Source organism: Rhipicephalus microplus, chromosome X (genome assembly GCF_043290135.1).
Source record: "Rhipicephalus microplus isolate Deutch F79 chromosome X, USDA_Rmic, whole genome shotgun sequence".
NCBI classification, from domain to species: Eukaryota; Metazoa; Arthropoda; class Arachnida; order Ixodida; family Ixodidae; genus Rhipicephalus; species Rhipicephalus microplus.
In genome coordinates this window covers 105460766-105485916 of record NC_134710.1, presented here as the reverse complement: position 1 = coordinate 105485916, position 25151 = coordinate 105460766, and the positions used below count along the sequence as shown (strand labels likewise).

At 43.8% G+C, this 25151-nt stretch overlaps 1 protein-coding gene across 1 annotated transcript; it reads left to right on the top strand.

The window, feature by feature from the left end:
- Positions 1-6798: 6798 nt before the first annotated feature.
- LOC142761631 (sterile alpha motif domain-containing protein 3-like) lies at positions 6799-18859 on the top strand. The gene is made up of 9 exons (XM_075877356.1): positions 6799-12027; positions 14869-14978; positions 15056-15286; positions 15354-15438; positions 16156-16302; positions 17716-17940; positions 18072-18246; positions 18381-18454; positions 18541-18859. The coding sequence occupies exons 1-9, from the start codon at positions 11884-11886 to the stop codon at positions 18808-18810; spliced, it is 1461 nt and encodes a 486-aa protein (XP_075733471.1). The 5' UTR covers positions 6799-11883; the 3' UTR covers positions 18811-18859.
- Positions 18860-25151: the final 6292 nt, after the last annotated feature.

The window sequence follows — 25151 nt, the reverse complement described above, 5'->3', positions numbered from 1 at the left end:
TCACCACATCTTCCCTTCTTTAACAATACGCTGACAGTTGCAACAAACTTCGCAGCACTGCCAGCGAAAGAACACTTTGCAGAAACAAAAAAATGCGCAAGAACAATACAGACAATTACTGAACCCGTAGCGGTCCGGCCGTCGAACAACACGACCAGATCGCGTTCGGTATTCAGGAAGGTCAGTTCCCGGCAAGGAAGGGCTAGATAGATCGTCAGGCGCCATGCTGTCTGTAACGCGATTAGAATTCTGTTCCGTTTCTACCCGACCATCATCGGCCTGAAGAAAATCATCGCTATCTCCCTCATCCTCACCTTCTTTTGGCTGTGAAACAAAGCGCACCAAGGATTTCCTGTTTCTTTCTAGAACTACACCAGTGGAAGTTCTAACCACATACGACCTCGGCCGCTCAGCAAGTCGCAAGACTCGCGCTTTTGCTTTGCAGTCCGTCACCCAGACTTCCGCGCCCGGTTCGAGTGCTCGCAACGAAGTAGCCCTATTACGAAGGTTGAAGTTCCTACGCTGCCGCTGTCGGGCGGTCGTATCATGGCTTCTGAACTTTCTCAGGTTCACCGTCTGAGGCAGAAGGCTTGTGGGATGGACAGGCACCGTTGTGCGTAGCCGCCTGCCCATTAGAAGTTCTGCAGGGCTTTTCCCAAGTGACCCCGGAGTGTCCCTGTACGCTAGGAGAGAAAGATATGGGTCCTTAGCTTTTGTAATGAGACCTTTGATTGTCTGGACCATCCTCTCTACTTCACCATTTGCCTGGGGGTACCTTGGGCTAGACGTCACAGCGCGAAACCCGTAGTTGCGAGCGAACAACTTGTATTCCTGCGACACAAATTGCGCTCCGTTATCAGACTTAACTTCTGGTATGCCATGTCTTGCAAAGAAACTTTTAAGGTGCGTAATGACAGTTGCACTCGTTGTAGATGATAACAAAGCAATCTCTGGGTACCTAGAAAAATAATCTACGACTACCAAATACCATTTTCCTTGAACATGGCAGAGATCAGCTCCTACTTTTTGCCAAGGACGCTGTGGAGTGGTTGTCAGGATCATTGTTTCTGGCTTTTGGTGTCTGTGCTCGGCGCATACGCGACAATCGGTAACCAAAGCTTTCAGCTGAAAACTCAACCCTGACCAACATACCGACTCTTTGGCTCGAGCTCTGCATTTTTCGATTCCCAGGTGACTCTCGTGCAAGCGTATCAAGACCTCTGCGCGCAATTTTCGAGGAATGACCAACCTCATACCTTTAAGTAGCACGCCTTCAGCAACTGTAAGCGTGGCTCTTTCCTGCCAATATGGACGCAAGACCATCGGAAGAGATGAGAATTTTGGCCACCCTTTCCGGCTGAATTTTACGAGTGCTTGACAAACTTCGTCAGCGGCTTGTTCTGCTTTCACTCTCTCGAAGAGGCTGGCCTCGACCGCGTTTGACAAGCATCCTGAAACGTGTTGCTGACGTCACTAATAGACAGTGCATTATCAGTTTCTTTTCCCCGAATCGGGGCCCTCGACAACACATCTGCAGTAACTAAGCTCTTGCCCGGGACATGCACAACTTCATAGCTGAACCGCATGAGCCTCATGCGAAAACGCTGAATGCGAGGTGGTAAAACATCTAAAGGAGATTTTCCCAGGAAGGTTACAAAAGGTTTGTGGTCGGTTTCACACACAATTTCAAGACCTTTGATGTACCCTTCGAATCGTTCTGCCGCCCACGTCATTGCCAGTGCTTTTTCAATCTGGGAATATCTGGTTTCGGCAGGCGTCAACGATCGCGATGCAAAGGCAACGGGTCGTTTTTCGTTGTTTGGTTGAACTTGCATCAGTACCGCCCCCAAACCGAATGATGACGCATCGGCGGAACGAATCGTAGGGTACTTTGCATCATAGTTAGCCATGACGCGCGCCGAACCGATAACGTCTTTAACGTATGACAGCGCTTGCTCTTGGGCTGGTCCCCATGTCCATTCAGAACTCTTCAAAAGCAAGTGACGTAACGGCGCCGTTTTTGCAGCCAAATCTGGTATGAATCTTGCCAGATGATTAGTCATACCGAGCAGCCGTCGAACGTCAGACACGTTATTTGGCGTCGGCAGTTCTTTGATGGCCTGGACCTTTTCAGGGTCCGGCCCGATTCCATCTCGACTAATAACACAACCAAGAAACTTTATCTCGGTTACTCCAAAACAACGCTTTTCTTTGTTTAGCGTAACACCAGCACTCATGAGACGGTCTAAAGTAAGACGCAGACACTCATCATGTTGAGCTTTGTCGCAGCCATAAATGAGCACATCATTCATCATGTTTACCACGCCTGGGATTCCTTCCAGAATCTGCGACATTTTCTTTTGAAAAAACTCATGTGCTGACGTTATTCCAAACGGTAGCCTCTGAAAACAGTATCGCCCAAATGGCGTAATGAAGGTAGTCAAATATTGGCTTTCCGGCGACAACTTCATCTGATAAAATCCAGAATTAGCGTCCAGCTTCTAAAAAACCGATGCCCCACTTAACAGACCAAGGCTATCTTCAACCGTTGGCATAACATAGCGCTCGCGAAGTACATTTTTATTTAGTTGCGTCAAGTCAACGCAAATACGAACGTCTCCAGAAGGTTTGAGTACTCGTACAATACCTGCGCACCATTCTGTTGGTTCATCTACTTTGCGGATTACGTCATCTCGCTCCATACGCTCGAGCTCCTGCTTCACTCAGTCCCGCAGGGGTAAGGCAATGCGACGCGCAACCGAAATAGCAAAGGGTACCGAGTTCGGCTTCAGTCTGATATTGTACACTCTTAAAAAAAAGTTAGTAAAAAGGTAGTAACTGCAAGCGAACAGGTAGTAACGACAACGGTTACTACCTTTCCTGAACCGTTCCTAGCTTCTTCCTACCTATTTACTACTTACATTAGTAAACAGTTGCAACCTAACTGCAATAGGGTAGCAACTGCAGCTGTTACTACCTCTCTTGAATTTTTACTACCTCTTTGCTACCTATTTACTACATACATTAGTAAGCAGTTACTAGCTGCATGCAAAGAAGTATAGTAGCTGCAACGTTTACTACCTCACTTGAGGTATTACTAACTTTTTCGTATTCTTGTTAGTAAAGAGTTGAAATGTTGAGTAGTTGAAGGTATTGAAATACAAATTCTATACTTGATCACGGTCTCTCTCTTCACCAAGCCCAGGGGTGGTTCATGACCCTTATATATATATATATATATATATATATATATATATATATATATATATATATATATATATATATATATATATATATATATATATATATATATATATATATATATATTATTCGAAGGTCGTTATTCGAAGGTCGCAGGTTCGGTCCCTGCCCACGGCAAAGTTATTTTTTCACCCACTTTTCTTTCTTCACGTTTACATTACAATTTGGTCTAATACCTTTCCCTATACTTTCCTCTTGGCATTATTGTCTGTTAGATCTCATTATTATTGTGTCAAAACACGCAAACACGAGCCCTTAATTATACACTTCTTTCCCTTATATATATATATATATATATATATATATATATATATATATATATATATATATATATATATATATATATATATATATAGGCACCATGTGTAAAAAACAGAAAATATTCTATAGGTGTAAATTTTCACAGCTGTACATTTGCATAACTCTAAGCTAACAGGCCCTAAGCCGTAACTTTGTGGCTGCCCATTGTGTTTCATGTTGATTAACCGAAATTGTTCGCTGAATGATAATATTTCGGTTGCAGTTGAAGGTAGCAATTTCACATTAACAGCAGATGTGCGCATCAGATAGTCCAAAGTAACAATCATATCAATTATCCGCTCCGGATACTACTAAATAAACAGAGCAATATGTAACAAAGTAACCATGCACAATGCGTTTCACTATAAATGTGGTGGATATCATTTAATTTGTTATCACACAAAGTGCCATGCGCTCTGCAGCAATACAGTGGGAAGAGACCAATAACACTGATAAAAGAAAAAGAATGTAACAAGCTTTGGTTAGAAAACAGTAGATGAAAGGGTGCATCAGGTACAGTAAAAGATAAATACAGTAAAGACAGCACACTAGAAACCATACACTAAAAGAGAGATGTAACATAAAATCATACGTCATCTTCAGTTGCGTAGCCAGGGAGGACATTTCCAAATACACAAACTCCAGAGCAAAAATATATGAAGTATGACTGAAACCCCTCTCCTAAAAAAACATTGGCTACGCTACTAGTAGTTTAGATTCAGCCCGTGACAAAAAGCTGTCTAAGATGACAATTTGGACATCATTCAACAATCATAATTTCAGGCCGTAGCATCAGCTCAGCACCAAAATATAGGTCAAGAACTTGAGGTGATGGAAGATTGAAGGGCTGTACAAGTTTTTGCTCGTCTGTATTGTCGACAACATACGACCAGCGGTGACGATCGAATCTGACTGTCATGAGCACATCTACAAGCAGGAAAAGGCTTCCGCAGTAAATATACAGCCTTCTTATTTGGCCAAAAAGTGGCAGCTGTTGCTTCTCTAGGATGACTACATCGAACTTTTTGAAAACCAAGTTTTCCACCTCGGCAGAACCAACTTCCCACACTGGAATGCCAGGAGAGACAACTTTGCGCATGTATGAGCACAAGTCTTCTAGCTTCAGCTGCCTGGATCTTTTAGTCTGTATGCCACGGTCCACTTCTAAGTTGGAAAATTCGAAACTCTGCAGCAACTGGTGTCTTTCTGCGATAGACTTGCATATATTTCGAAAGTTTTGGTTGCGCTGTGCAATAGTTTTCACGTACTGGTGTTTGGCTTCATATCGCATGCACCAGTATTGCTTTAGTGGACCAAGTTCACTGATGAGCCGAGGGTAATGAATCAAGAAATGCAGTTTGGGTATTATTGCACCAGGGTAGAGAGCAGCAAATGAAGATAAAAAAAATCGTATTTCATCTTGCAGATATGCCAAATGGTCGTGAGGAATCTTGTCGGCAAATGTTATATCTGCAATGCTTCTCAGAAGTAGGTACACTTCCCAGTGCTCATTTTGTTTAGGAACAATATCTGCAAACATAAGAGAAAAAAATCTGAATAGGCACCACTTTTGAGAAGCTGTTCCCTTGTATGCACTTTGCCCATTAAGAAAGGATTTCACGACTTCTTCCGGTTTGTTCTTTTTGTCGTGAGCACCAAAAACGAATGTGCGGATACGATCAAGGTCTGAGTGCCTAATTACTCCAGAACGAAGCAGGCCTTGCAAAATGTGCCTTAATACATGTGGAATGGCTCCCTCCAGCACATCGTGCATCAAGTCCGGAGGCAGTTGCACTGTCACATCAAAATAGGCAACATCTGTGAGTGGAGATTCATCTTTAACGCCGTACAGTGCTGTGCCTAGCTGCCTATTTATTTTAGCACTTGCAACGTGGTTTTGGTGCAAGGGCAGATTTCGAACCTGAACATCACTCTCGTGAAAGGCAGTGTTGAACGCCGAGTTTGGTGAAGTACAAAATCTGCATGGACGACCACGGCTGAAAGAACACGTGAATCCGCCAAGTCGATTCATTGAAAGGTTATCACCGGAAAAGGCAACAAGAATCGCTCTCACCTTTACCGCAACAGAGTTCTTCCACAGAGTGAAACCAGTCATCCATAAAGCTGATACGTCATCTACAACTGGCTTCAAAATAACATTGATTCCGTGCTTGATGACAAGTCTATATGGTGCAACTAAAACTACATGGATAGAGCTGAGCTGTGATCTGTATTTGGCATGGATGTTTACCACGCTGAAATACACGACAAGGATTTTGTGAACACCCCGCTTTGACCCCAGCGGATTCACTATCTCCACTTCGTCGCTGTACAACACAAAAAAAAGCGTATACTGCGCGCCATCCTCGAGTAGTGCATGCAACTTTTCTTTGTATATGCAGCCATCCCTAAAATTATGCAGCGTTGGTGAAGGCGCTCCTGTTGAGAAATCTAGCTCTATGTGGTCGCGGAAGTTCTCAGAGGACATAAGATTTCGCATGACACCACTTATAGGAACAAACTGAAAAGTCTCACCAGCACCAAGATCACGCACTTCAGGCTTTACGTAGGGCAGGTGACGCTTGGCGAATTGCTCTCGCTTATATTTACTACTTGCTGCTTGAAAAATATCCTCTAAGAATTCACCAGCGAGTAACTTGCGCAGTTCGATTCCTGCCGACTCCATCGCGATGTTATTTTCAATGACAGAAGCGAATGTCCGAATTATGTCGAGAAAGGTAATCTTGAAGTCATTGAAAACACTTTCTGCCGTAGAGTGCGGTAGCTTGTGCACTTCTGCAACACGAAAAAAAAGTAAGCACAGCTGTTTTTTTATTTTCAGCACGAAGTCGTTGATTGTGGTCACTCGAGCAGTGGGAACAGAGACCGCATCGCATTCCGTGTTGATCATGTTCGACGAGCAACCAGATGAAAACATTTCACTGTGATCACCCACTGTGTCGTGCGCAGCGCAGCTTGTTGTGGCACGCACCGGTGGTTCTTCGAGGACTGTTGGTTCAACACCGGCTTCCTCTGCGTCATCCATGTCCATATATCGTCTGTGCACACGGTAAATGTGCCTTCGATAAGATTCGAACTCACTGTAGGTTTTCGCACACCCATCCACACCGCACATGATAGAAAATCTATTGTCGTGGCGATGGTCTCTTATGTGCCAGACGACTTTGCAGAGCTTCGTGGACGAGAACGCACATCTTGGGCATGAGTAACATGTTCACTCGCGGCAGTATTTGCGTACAGCCGCTGGGCGGTATTCTGGACTAAGTACGCCGACGGCTCACCATGATTACAGGTAGCTACATGGCAGACGTAACTGCAGTTCTATCCGTAGTTTTCACCAGCCGAACTGGGCCAGCATGGCTTACCATTTAGGACCAAAAAGTTGACAAGACGGCGGAGGGCGAAAAACATGAACCGGCAACACGTGGAAGCTCCGCATTCTTTGAGGGTTTTTGCACGGCCGGGCTAGACTGCACCTGGAAGGCGGGCGTCGTGGAGGAAGGGGGGGGGGGGGTGGGTGGCAAGGGTGAGATATTTTCACTGACAATAAGGATAAGGAGTAGTTGCCTTTACACGGGAATTCATGTGCCGTCTTAGCTGCGGGTAGCGAGAGGGTACACATTCCTACACGTGTCTAGCAGCGCCGTGAATATTGGTCGATGCAGAAACGGTTTCTTTCAAAATCAAGTTCAAGATCTAGTGAAGGATTCGACGAAACACCGTCTGGCGAGGGGCATACGTGTCTTGCAAATAAACAAACACTCGCCAAATTTGCAACGATATACGTTGCAATTAGCGAGCGTTTGTTTATTTGCAAAACAAGTTCAAGATTTGAAAAAGCCACGCTAAACTGGACGGACATGCTTTTCGTGGAAGTACACTGTGCAGGTGGATTTCTTGGACCTGCCCTTCATCGTGCCCGAAATACAGGCTGCCCGTAGGGAAAGCGCATGGGTTGGTTTACTTCATGCCACGCACGTGCTTATTGTGACATTTCATTCGTAGGGCAAGTATTGAACTTCCTGAGAAGCTACGGCAACATAAGAGCGATGTCCCCAAGTTCCAGTGACAAAGAGTACGTTCGCGGACCACGGCATCTATTTTCACAATGCCGGCGTCGTCGAACAAGATGCAGCTTATTTAAACAGGTTTTCGCGAAATCCTGGCCTATCCAAGACAGTCAGTCAGTCAACAAACTTTTTACACATTCCCCTGAGGAGCTGACGTCTTTCAAGACGGCTGGTCGGCTGCGGGCGGCACCCACGTCGGTACAGGAAGGGCATGCCCCTTTCGCAAGGAGACAGCCAGTAACTTCAACCGGCTTAAGGTGCGCTGCTAATCGAGTGCGCTCAATATAATTTCGCTCATCATGAAGAATAGGCACGACCCCACGGCAGGAAGAAAAAGTACGCGAATCGTGGAATTTTTTCTTGCAGCTAAAAAAAAAGAAGAAAAGAAGTGGATATTTCAAGGGCTAGTTTTTCTTTGTTAGTCTTGATATTGCACCTAAGAACAACAAAACAAAACATTTGTTTACTCCTTACTTTGATTGGCGTCCCTCTGTTTCAAGTAAAGTCCATTAATTAAAGGACTGCACAGCAAGCATAACCGCAATTAGTCTCCTAACCATGGTTATAGAAATTAAACGGGTGATTCCACGGGAGATAAGGTAATAAACCGAACTGAAGTGAGATCGACAGGAATCTGAAAAGGATGTATCACATTTGATTGAGTATTTCATATTTTATGTATATAGCACCAAGCAGCCCGAAAAGGAACCCAGTTTTCTTTTAAACTGCATAATTTATGGGATCAAAAATATGGAACATATTCAATGCGGGGGACCAATTTCATCACCCGTCGTTCTCGACAGGTGATGAGGGTGTTATAAGCAAACATTACCGTTGAATTTTTTGTGTGAAATGTATGCGACAGAAACAGTAAAGTAACATTTATGAAACGTACTTGTAAAGCGAAGGAAACTATTTTTGAAAAATTTCTGAATATGCAACACTAAGTATAAATTGTTGTTGGGCGATTTGATTTAACGTCAGTAGGGTACATAATACCGCAAACTTGGAAAAAACACAGATTCTAGTAAATAAGTAGGAGGGAGCAGAAAGGTCGTGCGATAAACTTCTTTGTTTATTTGAAAGAACAGGCCACCAGATTACAAATCTCTGCGAATGCGTGCGTCAAAATCGGTAAACACTGGTCACATTCGCGTGTCAGAAAGCTGCAGCTCGTTTTGGTAAAGTAAAATAGTCGTATCAATAATGTAAGCTGTGCCTCTTTTCTTAATGTCAAACGCCCCCAATAGCTCGCACTAATGTTTCGTTGCTTCTGCCTATTATCTTGACCTCGCGAAGCCGAGGATCACATCTGCAGGCTATACCATGCGCAGGTAAATACGCATTTCTTTTATTCTTTAGAGATAAAGGATGCTCCCGAGTCGGTCGTTGAGACAGCGTCCTGTTTGGCCTACGTACGTATTCCCACACGACAGCGGTATTTATGCAACCGTCACGCATTTCACATAAGGTATGGTGTGCTTCTTCAGGCATCCAGGCATTTCTGTCAACGTGGCTGACCCACGGACACCGTCCAGCCAACTTGTGTGGTGCCGAGATTACGCCCACGTACCATGCTTATTCCAGCTCACAATCATCAAAAGGTAGCAAAGGTTTGCTTTTGCGTCCACGTCTGGTGATGATGTAAAAATTTGAACGACTCTCGAGTGCAACGATCCCGGCGGCGATACCAAATGTTTGTTTTGTCGAGAAGTGGGTGACACGTGTTATTGGTACCTACTTTACACAGTGTTTAGACTTGAGTGAATAGCCGTTTGTAGAAGAATTATTAAGATGCTCGCTTAGCCGAATGTTTACACACCGACACCAACTCGAACAATCAGCCATTTTTACACACCAACCCGGTTGCCCCACGTACACCCACCTCAGTTGTCTATTGGCACAATGGTCACAGTAACTTAGAGTGGTCTAGAGTGGCTATAGACCACTCTGGGCTCCGTGTTTCGGAGCACAAACCGAGATCTCAACCAAAAAGTGTCACTTTTTTTGGTCTAGTGAAATATGCCGATGGAATATGCATGCCGATTCGACGCTGCAGTGTACTGGTTTAATATGGCAGACAGTGTGCCATCTTAAGAAGCGGAGGTTGGGAATACTTTCTAAGAAGAATAATAAAACATTAATTGGACAACTGCAGATCGAGAAGACATACGCGCCCGATATGTTTGAACTCTTTAGTGTGATTCAGCGGTCCTCTGGATACCATTCAATTGTACGATATGCCGGGGCCATCCTGATTAAATGCGTCGCAGTGGTCTAGCTAAACTATATATGGTCATATCTCCGACGAGCTTTGTAAAGGCAGCCACCCGCCCCATTATTCTGTCAACTAACATGATTTTAATTAGAACTAACAGACAATGACTCCAAGAAATATATAGAGGGTGTTATTAGAAGTAATTGCAATGTACATGTAAAGAAAGAAAATGGCATGGAAAGATAGCAGTCCGCTGGTAGGGACCAAACCTGTGACCTTCGAATAACGCATGCGATGCTCCAGAGCAGGGGTTCGCAACCTGCGGCCCGCGAGGCACTACTATATATGTGGCCCCGGCAGGACGTCCACCCCCCCCTCTCCTTCTAACCTTATTTCTTCGTATACTTAAAGGACCAGGCAGTTTTGGCCTAAAATGCAATTTTTTTAGTAACCAATGTTTAATTGGAACCTCATGACGCGTGCTTAAAATAAACATGATTTTACAGTTTTTTTACATTATCCCTTTGCTCGCAAAGCCCCCCCCCCCCCTTCCATTTGGCCCGTCGCTGTGCCAACTTCTGCTCTAGAGCATCGCACGTGTCGAAGGTTCGGTCCCTGACTGCGGTAAGTTACCTTTTCGTCCACTTTTATTTCGTCAAACTTACATTGCAATAACTACGAATAACATTCCCTATACTATCTCTGGCATCATTGTCTGTTAGTCCTCATTAATATTCTGTCGAACAAAGAAAAACGAGCCGTTCAGTTTTCACTTCTTTCCTTCAGCCAATGTATGTATATCTTTCCTAACAGAACAACAAGACCTTGAAGCAACAAAAAAAATTTCTCACACAGGTTTTGATAGTGAATATTACCTACATGCAACACAATCACTCCATTAGAGTCTCTCTCGGAGTGAGACCGTGCGGAAGTGACATAATATCGCTTGTAGAATAAATGATGTTGACACCGGTGATTGTTTTGTCACGAACTCAATGGCCACGATAAATGAAATCTTAGCACTTCATTCACGTGCTCGGAGAACATATTCAAGTTCTCATCGAATGGCCGAGAGATAACAGAATTCTTTGCCTACATTATGCTTGAAGCAGTTTGTTTTTACGAGTGGCCTTGAAAACTGTGTCTCACACCTTTCAAAACAACACGTGGGGAGCTGCATCACACTATCTGAAATAACACAACCGCTGCTTAATTAGTATTGAGCGAAGTGGTAGCTGCACATGACTTCTGTCGTCGTAAATTCACGTTAAAACGGACGTGGCATCTGCCTACACGAGCGAGTCATGCAGCAGAGAATTAATATAAATTAATTAATTTGTGCGCTCGATGCACACAAATTGAATTGAGTTAGCTTCTTTGTGGTGGTCTTACTTATTTGTACCAATGTCCATCTGGTTAAGCGCATAATTGTAAGCTATATAAACATGGAAGGTGGTGGCGCGTTACAGTGTCGAACGTTAGGGGGGGGGGGGGGGCAGTGGTTTTCAGAATCGGAAAAGAAAGGAAAAGTGAACCCCGCAAATATTTGCCGCCAACTGCGACACCTGAGCAGTGGTTCACTGGGGAAGGGGGATAATAGACTAGAGTGGAGAGATGAAATGGGAATAAGAAAGCGAGAGAAGAGACCAGGAAAAAAAAAGGGGGGGGAGAACTTGTTCTCTTTTCATGCCCTTCTACTCACTCGCTGTCCCCAACTGGACCGGCATAATGAATAAAATGTTCTTTATTACCTTCGCATGCCAGCTACAGGTTTCAGACAGGACAAATTTCCGCTGCACAGAGCCAAATGGTCTTCAAGATTCAAAATTTTAACAACAGACAGCGTCGTTGTGATAGTTACCTTCAGGAGGCGCTGATTACTGAAACGCGGCAGGGGGCGCACACATCGACGGAAGCTGAGCCAGGCTAGGGTGGCTAGCCAGGCAAAGAGCAGGTTGTCGCAGTGTGAACGTGTCAGCAGCTTTCCTCCCGCGCCCACGTGCTTGTGTATTCATGGAGCCGCCGGAATTCCAATATTTGGTGTCATTTCAAGGCCGCAAGAAGATTATTTCTGCTCGTGGACCGACGGAGGCGGACATTTTGGAAGCCTTGAAGACGACAGACTTTGGCCATTCTTTGCAAGCATGCCGGATTGAGGTATGTTGTCTCTATCCTGAAGTGCATCGAATTGCATTGTGACAGTGGCCCAAACAGTACTGATTATATTCCGTTGTTAGCACGTGCTTCAACAGTTTTACCAAGCATGCGCTCGCGCTTTTCGAAGCGTGGGGCTTTTCTTGCCCTGCTCTCTCACTGGAGCTGTCGGCCCGCGAAGCGTGCACGTGGTCTCGGAGTTGCTGATGGGAGATGTAAACCAGGTTTAATCTCCGCTTCGGCGGCGCGCAACCACCCTTTGCTGGCATTCGCAGTGGTTGTGTTGCGATAATGTAATGGTGCGAATCGGCTATCGGGGTGGTTTTAAAAAAAAAGTGAAGAAATAAGTGTGGCCTCGTAACTGTGGCTCACTTCGGAGGTCAACTCAACAACACTGCACCGAGGATGGGGAAGTGGGAATGACAGATGTAGAGGATGAGAGGTGAAAATGGTAAAAAAAAATGCGCACTCGATCTGTCTCTCGGAGGCACGCACGAACTTTCATTAGCGGAAAGTGGGGCAGCGCGCTTGGTCATCCAGTTATCGAGCAGGCAATGCACCAAGACACGGCGTTGGTAAGATGAGTGGCCGTCGCTGAGTTCGTTTCCTGGTGTTCAAATTGAGCGAGATTGTTCACGAATAAAGGCATAGCTAGGATGTTAAGAGGTTAGGTATGTAAGGAGATCAGCAAAAAAAAGTAAGACTTTTGTACCGCACGTAAAACATGAAATCAATAAAATTGGACTACAAGAAAGACTTATTATCAATTTCGAAGGACATGGAATAGGCTAATTTCTGTGGTTACTGCATGTATCTTCCATAGTGAAAATAGCGTGGGTGCAGAAGCTGCTTGTTAGCATCGGCATGCGCAGGGTTCCCCTCTGAAGAGGGGGGCTGGGTGAAGGTTGCACGCCGGGCACGTTCTCTCCCCCCACCCCGAAATTTTTTTTCGCTCTGCCTACACAGAACAAAATGAACGTTTACCTGCCCGGTACCCACTATAGATCAGAAACGTGCCCTCCCCTCTGAAAAAGATATCTGCATACTACCCTGGCTGACTTTGCGCTGCCTTCTGAAACTCAGCACCCCTCTCCCTATTGTGTCAATGAGTGGGGCAAACATGGCGACCCCCTTCTACGTCTTAATTGACAATAGGGTGAGGGGCGGGGGGACCGCCAGCTGTGCTCCCAGGTATGCTCGTCAGAAACTGAAAATTCTCAAAGCTAGCGTAAAGTGTTGTGTGTGTGTGTGTGTGTGTGTGTGTGTGTGTGTGTGTGTGTGTGTGTGTGTGTGTGTGTGTGTGTGTGTGTGTGTGTGTGTGTGTGTGTGTGTGTGTGTGTGTGTGTGTGTGTGCGTGTGTGTGTGTGTGCGTGTGTGTGCGTGCGTGTGTGTGTGTGTGTGTGCGTGCGTGTGTGTGCGTGCGTGTGTGTGCGCGTGCGTGCGTGTGCGTGTGTGTATGTGTGCGTGCGTGCGTGCGTGCGTGCGTGCGCGCGCAGTCTTGTGTTCTGGATGCTTGTTCACCAATGCTGTACGTTTGCCCCACGGTCGGCATTTCTGTCTCGCAGGTGTCGTTAGGTGTGTTTAATGCTTTGTATTCTTTGATATATTGTGTTGCTTTGTGTAGTGAAATCATCAATAATTATTAGGTGTGTGAGTATTCAAATTACCAATGGAATAGCGACGGATCCTTTATCTCTATTTAGCTATTTCATTGCCGAAATGTGTGCACTCGAAACATTAATGGGCTATCAACACTGTATTTATTAGCGCATGATTTCGCTTCTGCAAAAAACTATGGTGTTGCCAAGCGGTGGTGTTGGATGTTGAAACACAGTTTGAATTTTAGCCATTTTTGTAAAGGTGATAGCTGCCAGGTAAAGCCAGCTACATAGGTCAGAGAAAGTGTTTCCCAGAAACAGTCTGGAAGATAGAAGTGCAGCATAGCGTTCTTGCAGAGTAATATGAGAAGCACGATCATAAGATCGACTTCGACATCGCTTCTGTTCTTGAAACAGAAAGGAATCTATGAAGGAGGCTCTTGTTCAAATGCTGTTACATTCAGAACACACCTGTAAACATGAACCGGTCGTTAGGAACAATTCCCTCTGTATACGTTCACAGCCTCCGATACGCGAGAGAAAGAGAAAGCAGGGGCCATTGTCAAACAAGACGGGGAGATGCTTCCATGACCAATATAGTCATCTCCTTAGGAAAATACCGAATTGGTTCCGAAACGTCGAGATCTCTACGAACTTGGCTAGAGCCATTTCTAATTTCTAAATTGTGATACACTGTAGAAGAAAAGTTTGACGACAGAGATAACAACAGAGCTAAAAAATTTGCTTCAGCTTAGCGCACGCAAGAAATGCAGCCTAATAATTCCTTCAACGTGCGAAAATATAAGGCTCCATGGTCTATTGAATGAAGACTTGTGCCATTAGCGTATACAGTATTTTATAGATAGCAGATACTGTGAGTGTGGTTTTTCGTTGTAGCACAGTGATTATCTTCTGCTAGTACAGCAATCATTAAATGCTTTTGTTTATTTCTAATTGATGTTATGAAACAGTGAAATTTCACAAGTTTAATTGTCACTATTTCACAAATCTGAACTTACTGATACCGAATGTCCAGACGAGTAATTTACAATGCTCTTTACAATACATACATTAAGGGTTTCTCGACAATACACACGGCATCATGATAATAATAAAAAAAAACAGGACAAGTAAAGTGATTCTAGGGTGCTATTGAATATAACATTGGTAGTCTGCTTACTTCAGGTTCTGTGCCTATTGAGGTAACTTTATGGGAATTTGAACATCACATCTGAATCTCTTTCAGGTATACAACGTCCGACATGATGAATTTGTGGACCCACCAGCTGGCCATGTCTTCTCTGAGAAAGATAAAATCAGGCTTGTGTGCAGTGAAAACTTCTTAATGAGCTGCAGGTCAGTACCTAAATTTCAGGTGCCAAGTTTAATATTGCTTTTGGAAAACTGCATCACTTACTAGCCTCTGTTTTCAGCACAACTGACAAAGTGACAGCAGTGCATGAAGGTAGCCTGCCCAAGACCCTTGAAAGTAATGAGCAGTCACCTAGTCAGCAGCTTGCCTGCTGTGAAAATGATTATAGGCTACCACCTGTGCCCTTAGATATTAAGGATGCGATTGAAAGGACACAACCAGGAAAAGTGTCCAGTCACACTAAATCCCGCATTGTAGGGTGGATTGCAAATCATCTCATGACTATAACAGTGTAAGTATAGGCATGTATTTGCATGTGTTTAATTCAGTACAGGTTTTAAAGTTGCTCTTTTTTACAGCTATCCAGGAAGCCTCTACGAAGCAGCTGCAAAATCTCTCGTGTTGGAATATCCAGTGCTAAGGGACACTATTGGCACAGGCTGGGTAAGCACTAAAGCAATGGCATTCCTATAACTTTATTGGGATGTCATACATGTTGGTGAGCTAGACTGCAGGTGCCCTTCAAGTTATTTTGTTCTTGGAGAGCATTCAAGAAGTTTCAACCCCATATTTATTACATTTGAATAATTGCCATGCATGTTCTTAGAGTCGTTTCATCGAACTCTGATAATGGCAGACATTAACTTGAGGGTTTGATAATAATCATCAACTAGGTGCCCATGGCCAATATATTCATATCATGCATTAATAAAGTTAAAAACTGGCCCTGGTTATAAGCTTTAACACCGGTTTAAGAGGATAAATACAGATGTAATGCATCGCTTCTGGGGATTGAATATTACCACTAATGGTATATGTAGTTTCTAATCACAGCTTGAATAGAGGCTCACACAAGCTCAGTTCTGCGACTGAAATGCCACGATCTTCGCCATGCCGCATGGCTCCAGCACATACATAAAATGCAGGAACCGGAGTTTGGAATGAGCAGATAAAGCTAAAATACAACAGATATGCTGATATTACTAGGAACAGCTAAATTTGCCAGGTATTGTCACCTGAATCTGCTTCTGCCCCATAGCAGGTTAAAAGCAGTGTATCAAGGTTCCCAAAGAATCATTTGCTTCAAAAGTGACCATGTTCAAAGAGGACAGTGTCCACTGTGCGGAAATTTGAAATAATAAAAAAAATTGTTGTTTCCAGGACTCATGGAAAGTCTCCTTGAAATACAAATTCGCATATATGAGGAAGTCTCTGTGCACAGTTCCAGCTGTTCAAGCAGCGAGAGCAGCTTACGGAAAACGCAAAGACTTAGAAGAAAGCACCAATACTAAGCGGCACTGCCATGTGGTAAGTGAAACGTCAAATGGACTGGTACATAGAACTCAACTATGAAGTCACTCTTATTTTATGTGTGAGCTACTGAAGTAAAACATTATTCATGTTTTTAACGATATAACCTCTTCATATCAACACATTAAGAAGCCAGGCAAGTTTTCAGGGCCATATTGACAGTTAAAGTATAGTAAATGCAAAATAAGACAAAATAAATTTGGTAAACAAAAAAATCATCTTATCTCCTATGGAGAACAAAACAACAACTTTCACAGTTTTCATGCAAGGCTCTATTATTTGAGTCAAGATGGTAACGCTCTATCAAACTTCTATGTGTCCCTGTATGTTTAAAACTCGGCGTTTCAGCAAGTGCCGCGGGCATGTTGCTCGATTCCTCATTCTTTTCTTCATTTTGTAGCTAGGTTCCCGACTTGGCTGATTCCATGCTCCTTGGTTAGCAAGTAGTAGATTTATTGCTCGGTATCAGCTTGTTATTGACATCATGCATCATTCCAGCTTTAAATATTGTGTTCTACATTTTGCACCATACTTATCACTGAAAGTGACTGACAATCCTTTGATTCAACTATTAAACTCGCATGAGTACTGAAATAAGTGGACAGGTGAAATCAAACTACTGCAGCTCAGTGAGCATGTGATGTGAAAGCTCCAACCAGCGATAATTAATGCCCTTTCAGTGGCCACCATAAACAATGCCCATATGCTATGCTTGGCTTCAATATCTGTCTGTCCTCTACATTAGAAAAGCTCCTTATTGCTCTTTATTTGTTGACTACACCATGTAACTATACATAAACCAATGTTTTTCCAGAAGCTTTTTAGAGGTGAACATTTTTTTTTGGGGGGGAGGCAAGATACATATTAGGTTCGAAATTTCAAGTTTTCAAACTTTCTTTTTATATGAAAGAACAAGCACTACTAACTAATATCTGGTCAAAGTTTTACATATATGACATACATATAAAGGCAACAACTCTTGTATTCTAACACCGACACCGCAGTTGGCAATATTTAAAATCAGTGTTACCTCTTCAGACTCCTTCTGATATAGGTAGGAGGCGTGGTTCACTGGTTTTACACACACATTTGCGATATGCTGGTTCACAAGGTGTAAATTTGGAAGTGGTGAAGTGCCGAGGTGGTCGACATTGGAGAGAATCATTGTGAGAACTTTGATATTAACATAATTTATGACACACTCGCAGAGCAAGATGGTATCAGTACACACTGCTTCAGTTCTCTTACGTAAGTCAACCCTGTAATTGAGTTCTCTACACATGTCCAGTTCAAAAAAATGCCAACATTCTTCAACTGAGCTAGCAAAAAGTTGAGTTTTCATGTCTGCCTATTTCATGTCATTTGTCGTGATCTTTCACTGTGCAGTACCATCTTTTTTTTGCTGATTAGATTGTAGATCTCTCCCAACATGTCGCTTCTCAGCATGATGAGGCTACAATTAATAGCCATATTGACTACATGGTGAAAGAAATCAAGCGGCCTATTCCTGACATGCAAAAACTCGGTGATTCTATGGAGCAGACAAGACCATCTAGACAGAAGTGGATGAAGGAAATGAGGCCATCAACAGCAGATGTGGTGCTGAAATACCCTGCTTTGGCAAAGGCTGAAATGGTGAGCAGAAACAGCTGTGGTTTTGATCCTGCTGCAGAAATGTATGTGAGAGAACTTAACAATGAGTTTTTTTATGTTATCGATAGTTGCAAATTTGTTGGTGATTCGGTACAATTTTTTTGTCGTTCTAGCTTCATGAGGAGTTCATTGCTCTCACTGGCGTTAACTTAGAAAAAAAGGTCCTGGAATTTATAAACCGGTATGGAGACCGGTGTTTTGAGCTTGCGAAGTGTCGTCGTTGCGCGAAGGAAGCTGTGAAAGCAATTGAAGAAGAAGTCGAGGCACTGGATGGTGACGAAAAGAAATGTACGTGTAGAAGCTTGCCAGCTTTTCCAGTTTTCCCAAATTTCCAAACTTTTATAAGTCATTTTCATAGGAGTATTACTGTCAATGCCCTTATATGTGAAAGTTTGATGTGCCTAAAAATATTTCGTCAACAGATCGCTTTGCCGTTGGCATTGTCGAGTTGCTGCCCATGCTCCTAAAGGAGCAGCCGCGATTTCTGCAGGGACCGGTGAGCTTATTTGCTTTACCTTTTTTTATATCAGCTAGTATACTTTTCATCAGTGATGCTGATTTTATGTATTACTCATTTTACAGGACACCTACCCTGCCCTTTCGCTGAAGGGCAAAAATGCCTCTGAAGCTACAAACATAGTTGCGAGCTTTGAAGGGCTTAGTGTAGAGGTGCTTGATGTAATTGCAGGTATGACGGCGCTTATGGAAATATACTGGATATTCGATGTCAAGTACAGTGGCGCCAACAAAAAAACATTCACTCTACTTGAACATTTCTGTGGCTTGCCGACAAGTGCAAAGCAGATGCCGCTAGTCATACGGCAAATATCATCGCTTGAAAAGGCAACTTAAGTTATGCCTACAGACGTGTGTTATCAATAAATGTTTTCATATAAAAATGCACTGTGTGGCATATTTCATTGCTCCCTGGCTTTTGGAACAATGCATTGTTTTGTTCCTGACAATGTCAGCCGCATAAACCTGTGGTTTTATACGGCCGTTGACACTCAGCAGTGAATTTGGAGGTGTGTTCGTAGTGTCTTTCATGATAATATATTTCGCAGTGTGGAACAGAACCAGGTGTTTTCCAAGAAAAAGTGCTAAATACCATGATGCAATACATTGGCAATTATTCTGATTTTATATGTATAGTGCATATCTATATTATTGGTATATATACCCGCATTTTCGTCGCATTCATTACAGCTACAATGTTCTCGGTAAAATATGGCCATCAGAATAATCAATTCAACTAACCTGGTGTGCACACAATTGTGTATTCGAAGAGTCTGTCGTACCTCCATACCAGCCGTAGCTAGTAAGAACGTAGCATCGATTACTAACATATTAGCTTCGTAACTTTGGAAGAAGGTAGTGGAACTTGCTACTTTTGGGTAGCAACGGCTTGTCACATATGTTACAACCATATTATAGTAATGGGAGTAGTAGTAACTATTGCTACATATGCCGTTACTAACAGGAAGTAGTAATGGCAAGGCCAGTAACAGTTACTACCCTTGTTGTTGCTACCTGCTGTTAGTAACAGCAACGGTAGTAAGGATTCCTACCCTTGCTTTTACTAGCTGCTGCTAGGAACGGCAAGAGTAGTAACAGTGACTACGCTTGCCGTTACTAACTCCCGTTACTAACAGGGTTGTAACATATGTGACAAACTGTTACTACCCAAAAGTAGCAAGTAGCACTACTTTTTTTTTAAGAGTGTAGATGCTTTTGAAAAAATAGAGATTACCTGTGGCGTAGGTGGGTGGCATGCATACTGATCACGTAGCCTCAAACGACATGAAACGGCGTTCCTCTTTTCTTCTTCTTCTTGTTGTTGTTGTTGTTGTTGTTGTTGTTGTTGTTGTTGTTGTTGTTGTTGTTGGGAAAATTTCATCATATATCCTCAAATTGTGTACCATAATATGCGTTTCTCAAGTTTAATAACCATCAGTGGTACCTTTAACTGCTCTATATTTAACATTTGTGTCATAAAAAGGCGCGCATGAAAGTGCTTAACTATTTGCCATCTTCGCTTAATCAACAGCAGCGCCAGATCTGATTAATAACGCTCAATCACGCTGATCTTCCGTTTATTTCTAAACTTTTTTTTACCCGTCCTCTCCTGCGCTGAATTCTTCATTCCATGCGTATGCCTTCTACAGTGATCATTGTACTATTCAAGTAGCACGGAGCCCATATAACGCTTATTTTGTTCTACAGTTTAAGTGCGTACCGAATCGGGGGCCCACGGCTTCTTGTCATCCACCCGTACATCTCATGTGGCGACATACCACTCCAAATCAAGTGGTCAATACCGGTCAAAAACAAGAATAGCAATGCTCGAAAAACCAAGTTAAAATATACGAACGAAGTCTAAAATAAAATAATCATCAGAAATACCCAAGAAGCAACTGAAATAGTTAGCTTGAAATGGCTAAACGCTTCGGAAACATGGGGCTGACTCCAGCACCTCTAAAGAGAAGGCGGCCACCGTCTCGCCAAGTGCGATTACCCTTTTCATTGGTGCCTTCGCCACTATAAACTGAAGGTGGAAAGAATCTGATGGAATTCTCTGCAGATGACACGTATCTCAACGGCTGCAACAAGCGGGTTCGGTCGATAAAGCGCAGCAAAAAGTAGTTCGCATGTTGCACACCGAGCTTGCAAATCTCTCTAAAAGTATGCTACTCGTGCCGGGAATACTTGCCTCAAACAATGACGTCATCGACGGTTCGTTCAACGGAGCAGTGGGAACTCTGCGAACGGGAATCCCTGGGTGCCCGTGCTACGCCCGCCCTCCGGTTTCGCAGTAGTGGGACGGCATTTAGCGCAGAATTTCGAACTGCACCAATCGCTACGCTAGATTTAATTTCATGAGTAGCTGCCGTTTTCAAGGTTAACAACCTTATTCCCGGACATCATTGCTGCTACCACATTGCTGCTACTTTTTTTGCTCTCCTTTTTACTGGGAACCAACTCGGCGCATTGCATCTGTTTTGTTTGTAATATGTTGTTTTATATTCATTGTTTCCTTTATTTCTCGTTTCCTAGCTAAATGTATGTCTTTTTGCTTTATTTGTACTTATGTTATAGTTGAATATTCAACTTTGTTTCCTAACCCACTCATACGCTAGCGTTAATACCTTGATGTGGCTCTTGGCAGGAGCGTAGCGGAAATTTTATGAGGGGGGTGGGGTTGGTTATTCAACCATATTTTATGTATGTTCATGCGTGTGTTTGTATGTGTACGTCTATATATAAGCAAGCAAACTGGAAAACTTTAGAGGGAGATTCGAACCCCCCAACTATCTTTGACCACGCCCATGGCTTTAAGGCACATTAAATTAATTATTATATAATTATATGATTGATTGATTAACTACATAGCAAATAATCAGTTTTTTTGCTACCTAAATTCATGCTATATTTGACGTATATTGTTTGGCTTACCAAAAGTAACTATTAGAGTCTTGTTCACATAAAACTAACCCTCTGCTACACCCTTGTCTTAGTTATTTGAAAAATGTCCTCGGACACCAATCACCCCAACAATTTGAGCTATCTATCTACAACACCTTACTTGACACCCAGCCCTCATTAAAAGCTAAGTTTCTCATTTTGTAGCGATTCCGTTACTCCATTGTCCATTAGTTTTTTTTTTTTTTGTACCACCTGTTCCTACGATAGTACGGGTGCGCGTTATGCAACCGTGAATTAAAGAGGAAAAAAATTAATTAAAAAACGAATCAAATTGTTTGTAAAATACGGCCACATCCGCATTTTTGTTGCGCAAAACACACAAGCAGCACTATTAAAGTGGCGTATAAAATGCCCCTTCTGCCAGGGAGCAGGTCAAAAAAGGATTATAGCACATTGGTCGAGTATGCCCCCTGTCTGACAAGAAGGGCCTTCAGACACAAAGTACATGACGTAAGCTCTTCAGAAGGCGGAACGTAACGCGAATCATCGAATCTGTTGTGTCAACATCACCACGTACGTGTATATCTTTTATATGCATATAGTTCCTTCGCTGTCATGCCGTAGCCATCCTCTGCACGGTGCAAGCAGTTCAAGCATCTATTTCATCTTTGCGAAGAAATATCAAGTTGCCGTTGGATGGAAATAAATGTGAGAGATCTATCAAGAAAAAAAGAAGGTTCGCGGTGTGAGGGACGTATGGTTGGAGATTGGTCTGTAAAAACAGTTCATTGCCTGCGGGGAGCTTAGGCAGTTTCTGGTCCTAGCACCGTCAAAAACAAGACGCCCACGAGAAAACGCACTCGTGAGTGCTGAACAAGCAAGTGAGCGAAAGAGAAGTGGAGGGGAGGAGGAATGAACAAAATGAAATAAAATTTATTGGCGAGGTAGGATGGGAAGCCGGGTTTTCACGGCTCGAATGCGAGCGTCGTAACAGCTCCGCTATTCAGCTCCGCTAGCAGAAAAGATGTCAATGGGAACCATGTGGTTACGTTGTTACGGGTGAGAGAACCAGTAAAAGATATAGAGAACAAAAAACAGTGAAAGAAAATGATATAGGCAGAAAGTGAAAAGGAGAGAAAAATAAATACAGATCGAGATAGTTTCTACTTCGTTTTCCCTAACTTAGCGGCCTTTCTTTAAGCTTTATGCTTAACCGGCTATTTAAAGGCTATAAGCTTGGCTCGTATGCTAAGGCCTCCCAGTTTCGCCGTTTCTTCAGGCTTGGAACCACTAGTTCGAAGCAGCCCTAATTTTTTTTTTGTTTGACTTCGATGAAAGGCAATGCTTTGCTGGTAGATTTAGTGATGAGAATGAGTTGTATAATTGACAGAACGTATACCCTGACTCCATCGGCGTTTCAAATGACTGAGCCTTTGAAAACGCTAAACGACACGAGAGGAGAATGCGAAAATGCTCCCTTCACGTGTGGTATAACTGGTGTCAACGCGCATGGCGGCACCAACACAGCGAGTGTTGTCCCACTACTTGGTATCTCATACTGCTTAGTGGTACGGCGGGTTCCGGGGGGGGGGGGGTACAAGCATACTGCAAAGGCATGGCACCACTATTCATTAACAAAATAGAGAAAATCGATGCGGTCTCCTCTCAGTAGCTGATGATGCACGAGGCAAATATGCACACGTGTCGGAAACAGTGTATGTAGGGAGGATAGAAATAGACCAGGCGTGATAGACCGAAGCTGCAACATGAGATGGCGCAGTTTGCTGATTACCGGTGTTCTAAGGCACTGCAGCAAATGTTCCAATTTACTGCAGCAGGTCGGAGGTTCCGCGCTGCATTGTCACGGCGCAGACACATGCTGGGTTTGTTAATGGGTGTAATGCGCTACACCGTCAGCTTTATTGAACTTTGTGGAAATAAGCCTTTGTTTAACCATATAGTCATGTATATTCACATTTGTACTGTTATTATTTATTTGAATGCATGTACCTATTCTCGAACATCTTTCCCACCCTGCCGTGATCTTTCAACTGAAATATTGGAGTATTTATAAATAAATAAATAAATTATTTGTGTAACCAAGAAATATAAATTTACACATCTTTCCTTCATTTCAGCCACAAAGTGGTACAACAATTTAAAAAAAAACAGTGTTGGCACCTCCTTCCGCTAGAAAAAAAAAACTTTCGGTGCCATAATGAACTAATGCACCGCAAAGTGTTGTGCCACAGACATGTTCCTCGTTCGGGAGCACGTCTCACAAGATCGAGCCCTGTTTCGACGAACTGTCTCCCCCCCCCCCCCCTCCCAGCGCCGCCTTCCGTGCAGAAGAACCGCGCAGTTCCGGGGATAACGTCGCTTCCTCCGCCGGACCACTTTGCAGTTCCGGGTATGGCTACGTCTCCCCCTCCGAGCCCGAGAACTGGTCTGAGAGAATGGACCAAAGACGCTATTTAAGGCCGAGCCGGCCCCATGTTAGGGGATTTTGATATGTGGGGTTTAACGTCCCAAAACCACCATATGATTATGAGAGACGCCGTAGTGGAGGGCTCCGGAAATTTCGACCACCTGGGGTTCTTTAACGTGCGCCCAAATCTGAGCACACGGATGTTAGGGGATTTTGCCCCAGCCGACGTTGTCGTGCTGGCCGGCTCTGTACAAACGACAACCTGCTACAGTAAACGCTACTTTTGTTGCTGTTTTCAAAACGAATTGCCTCCCTGTTTCGCCTTCGGGCTAAGGCTTCAGCGAAGTCCGCTCGACGGCTCGCCGCTCTTCGCCACCGCTACCATCGCGACAGAGCAAATTCATAACAGTGGTTGGCAGCTACGGGATACGATATCCTACGTTAGGCACGCCGGATCAGACCCCTGGAAGCTCGAGCACGACCGACCTGATATCAGCGTTTGGATACGCTGGTATACGCTACCCCGTTCTCATCGTTCGGCAAGCTGGGACAAGCAACCCCGGATCTCAACATTGGCAAGTTGGACCGGATCCCTGAAGGCCTGATACTGTTCGACGGCAGCCACGAGTTGGACCATCGTCGGCTACTTTGGTTGGGTGAGTGCCCAACGTTTACTGTTCACTTCGCCAGACCTCTCTAGCACAGACAGATGTTAGGAGAGCGTTTTGTGTTTTTTTGGTTGTAATTTATTATTCACCTACTTTAAACCACGAGATTAGTTTTGGAGTACGGTGAATATCAGTAGTAGAGCATCACGAGGGACGAGATCGCGATGGAGCAGTACCTGGTGCAGGACCTCCTTGAAATTTGTGGAGCCATGGGGATTTCCGCTGGGTCCGCTAAAACAAGGGAAGCGATTCTCAAGGTGATGCGGGCAGAGAATGTGACGGCCGAGGAAGCTGACGAGTTTTGGGAGCTTATTTGTGAGCAAAAGCAGAAGGCCGAAGAAGCTCAAAGGCACGAACAATGGAAGGCCGAAGAAGCTCAAAGGCACGAACAATGGAAGGCCGAAGAGAGTCGCAAAAGGAGAGAGCACGCTCTCAGAATGAAAGAGCTTGATCGTCAAATTGAAGCGATTAAGTGGCAACGAGCACAATACCGACTTGAACTCTTCAGAATGGACGAGAACATCGTGTCTTTTCTCGTTAATTTTGAAGAGGTCTGCGACGATGTTGGTGTCGGGCGAGACTTATGGTGGGAAAAGCTTGCCACGTTGCTTCCGTGCAAAGTCGCAAGCGTTTTGGGATGCTTTTCCGCCGAGGAAGCGCATGACTTTGATAGG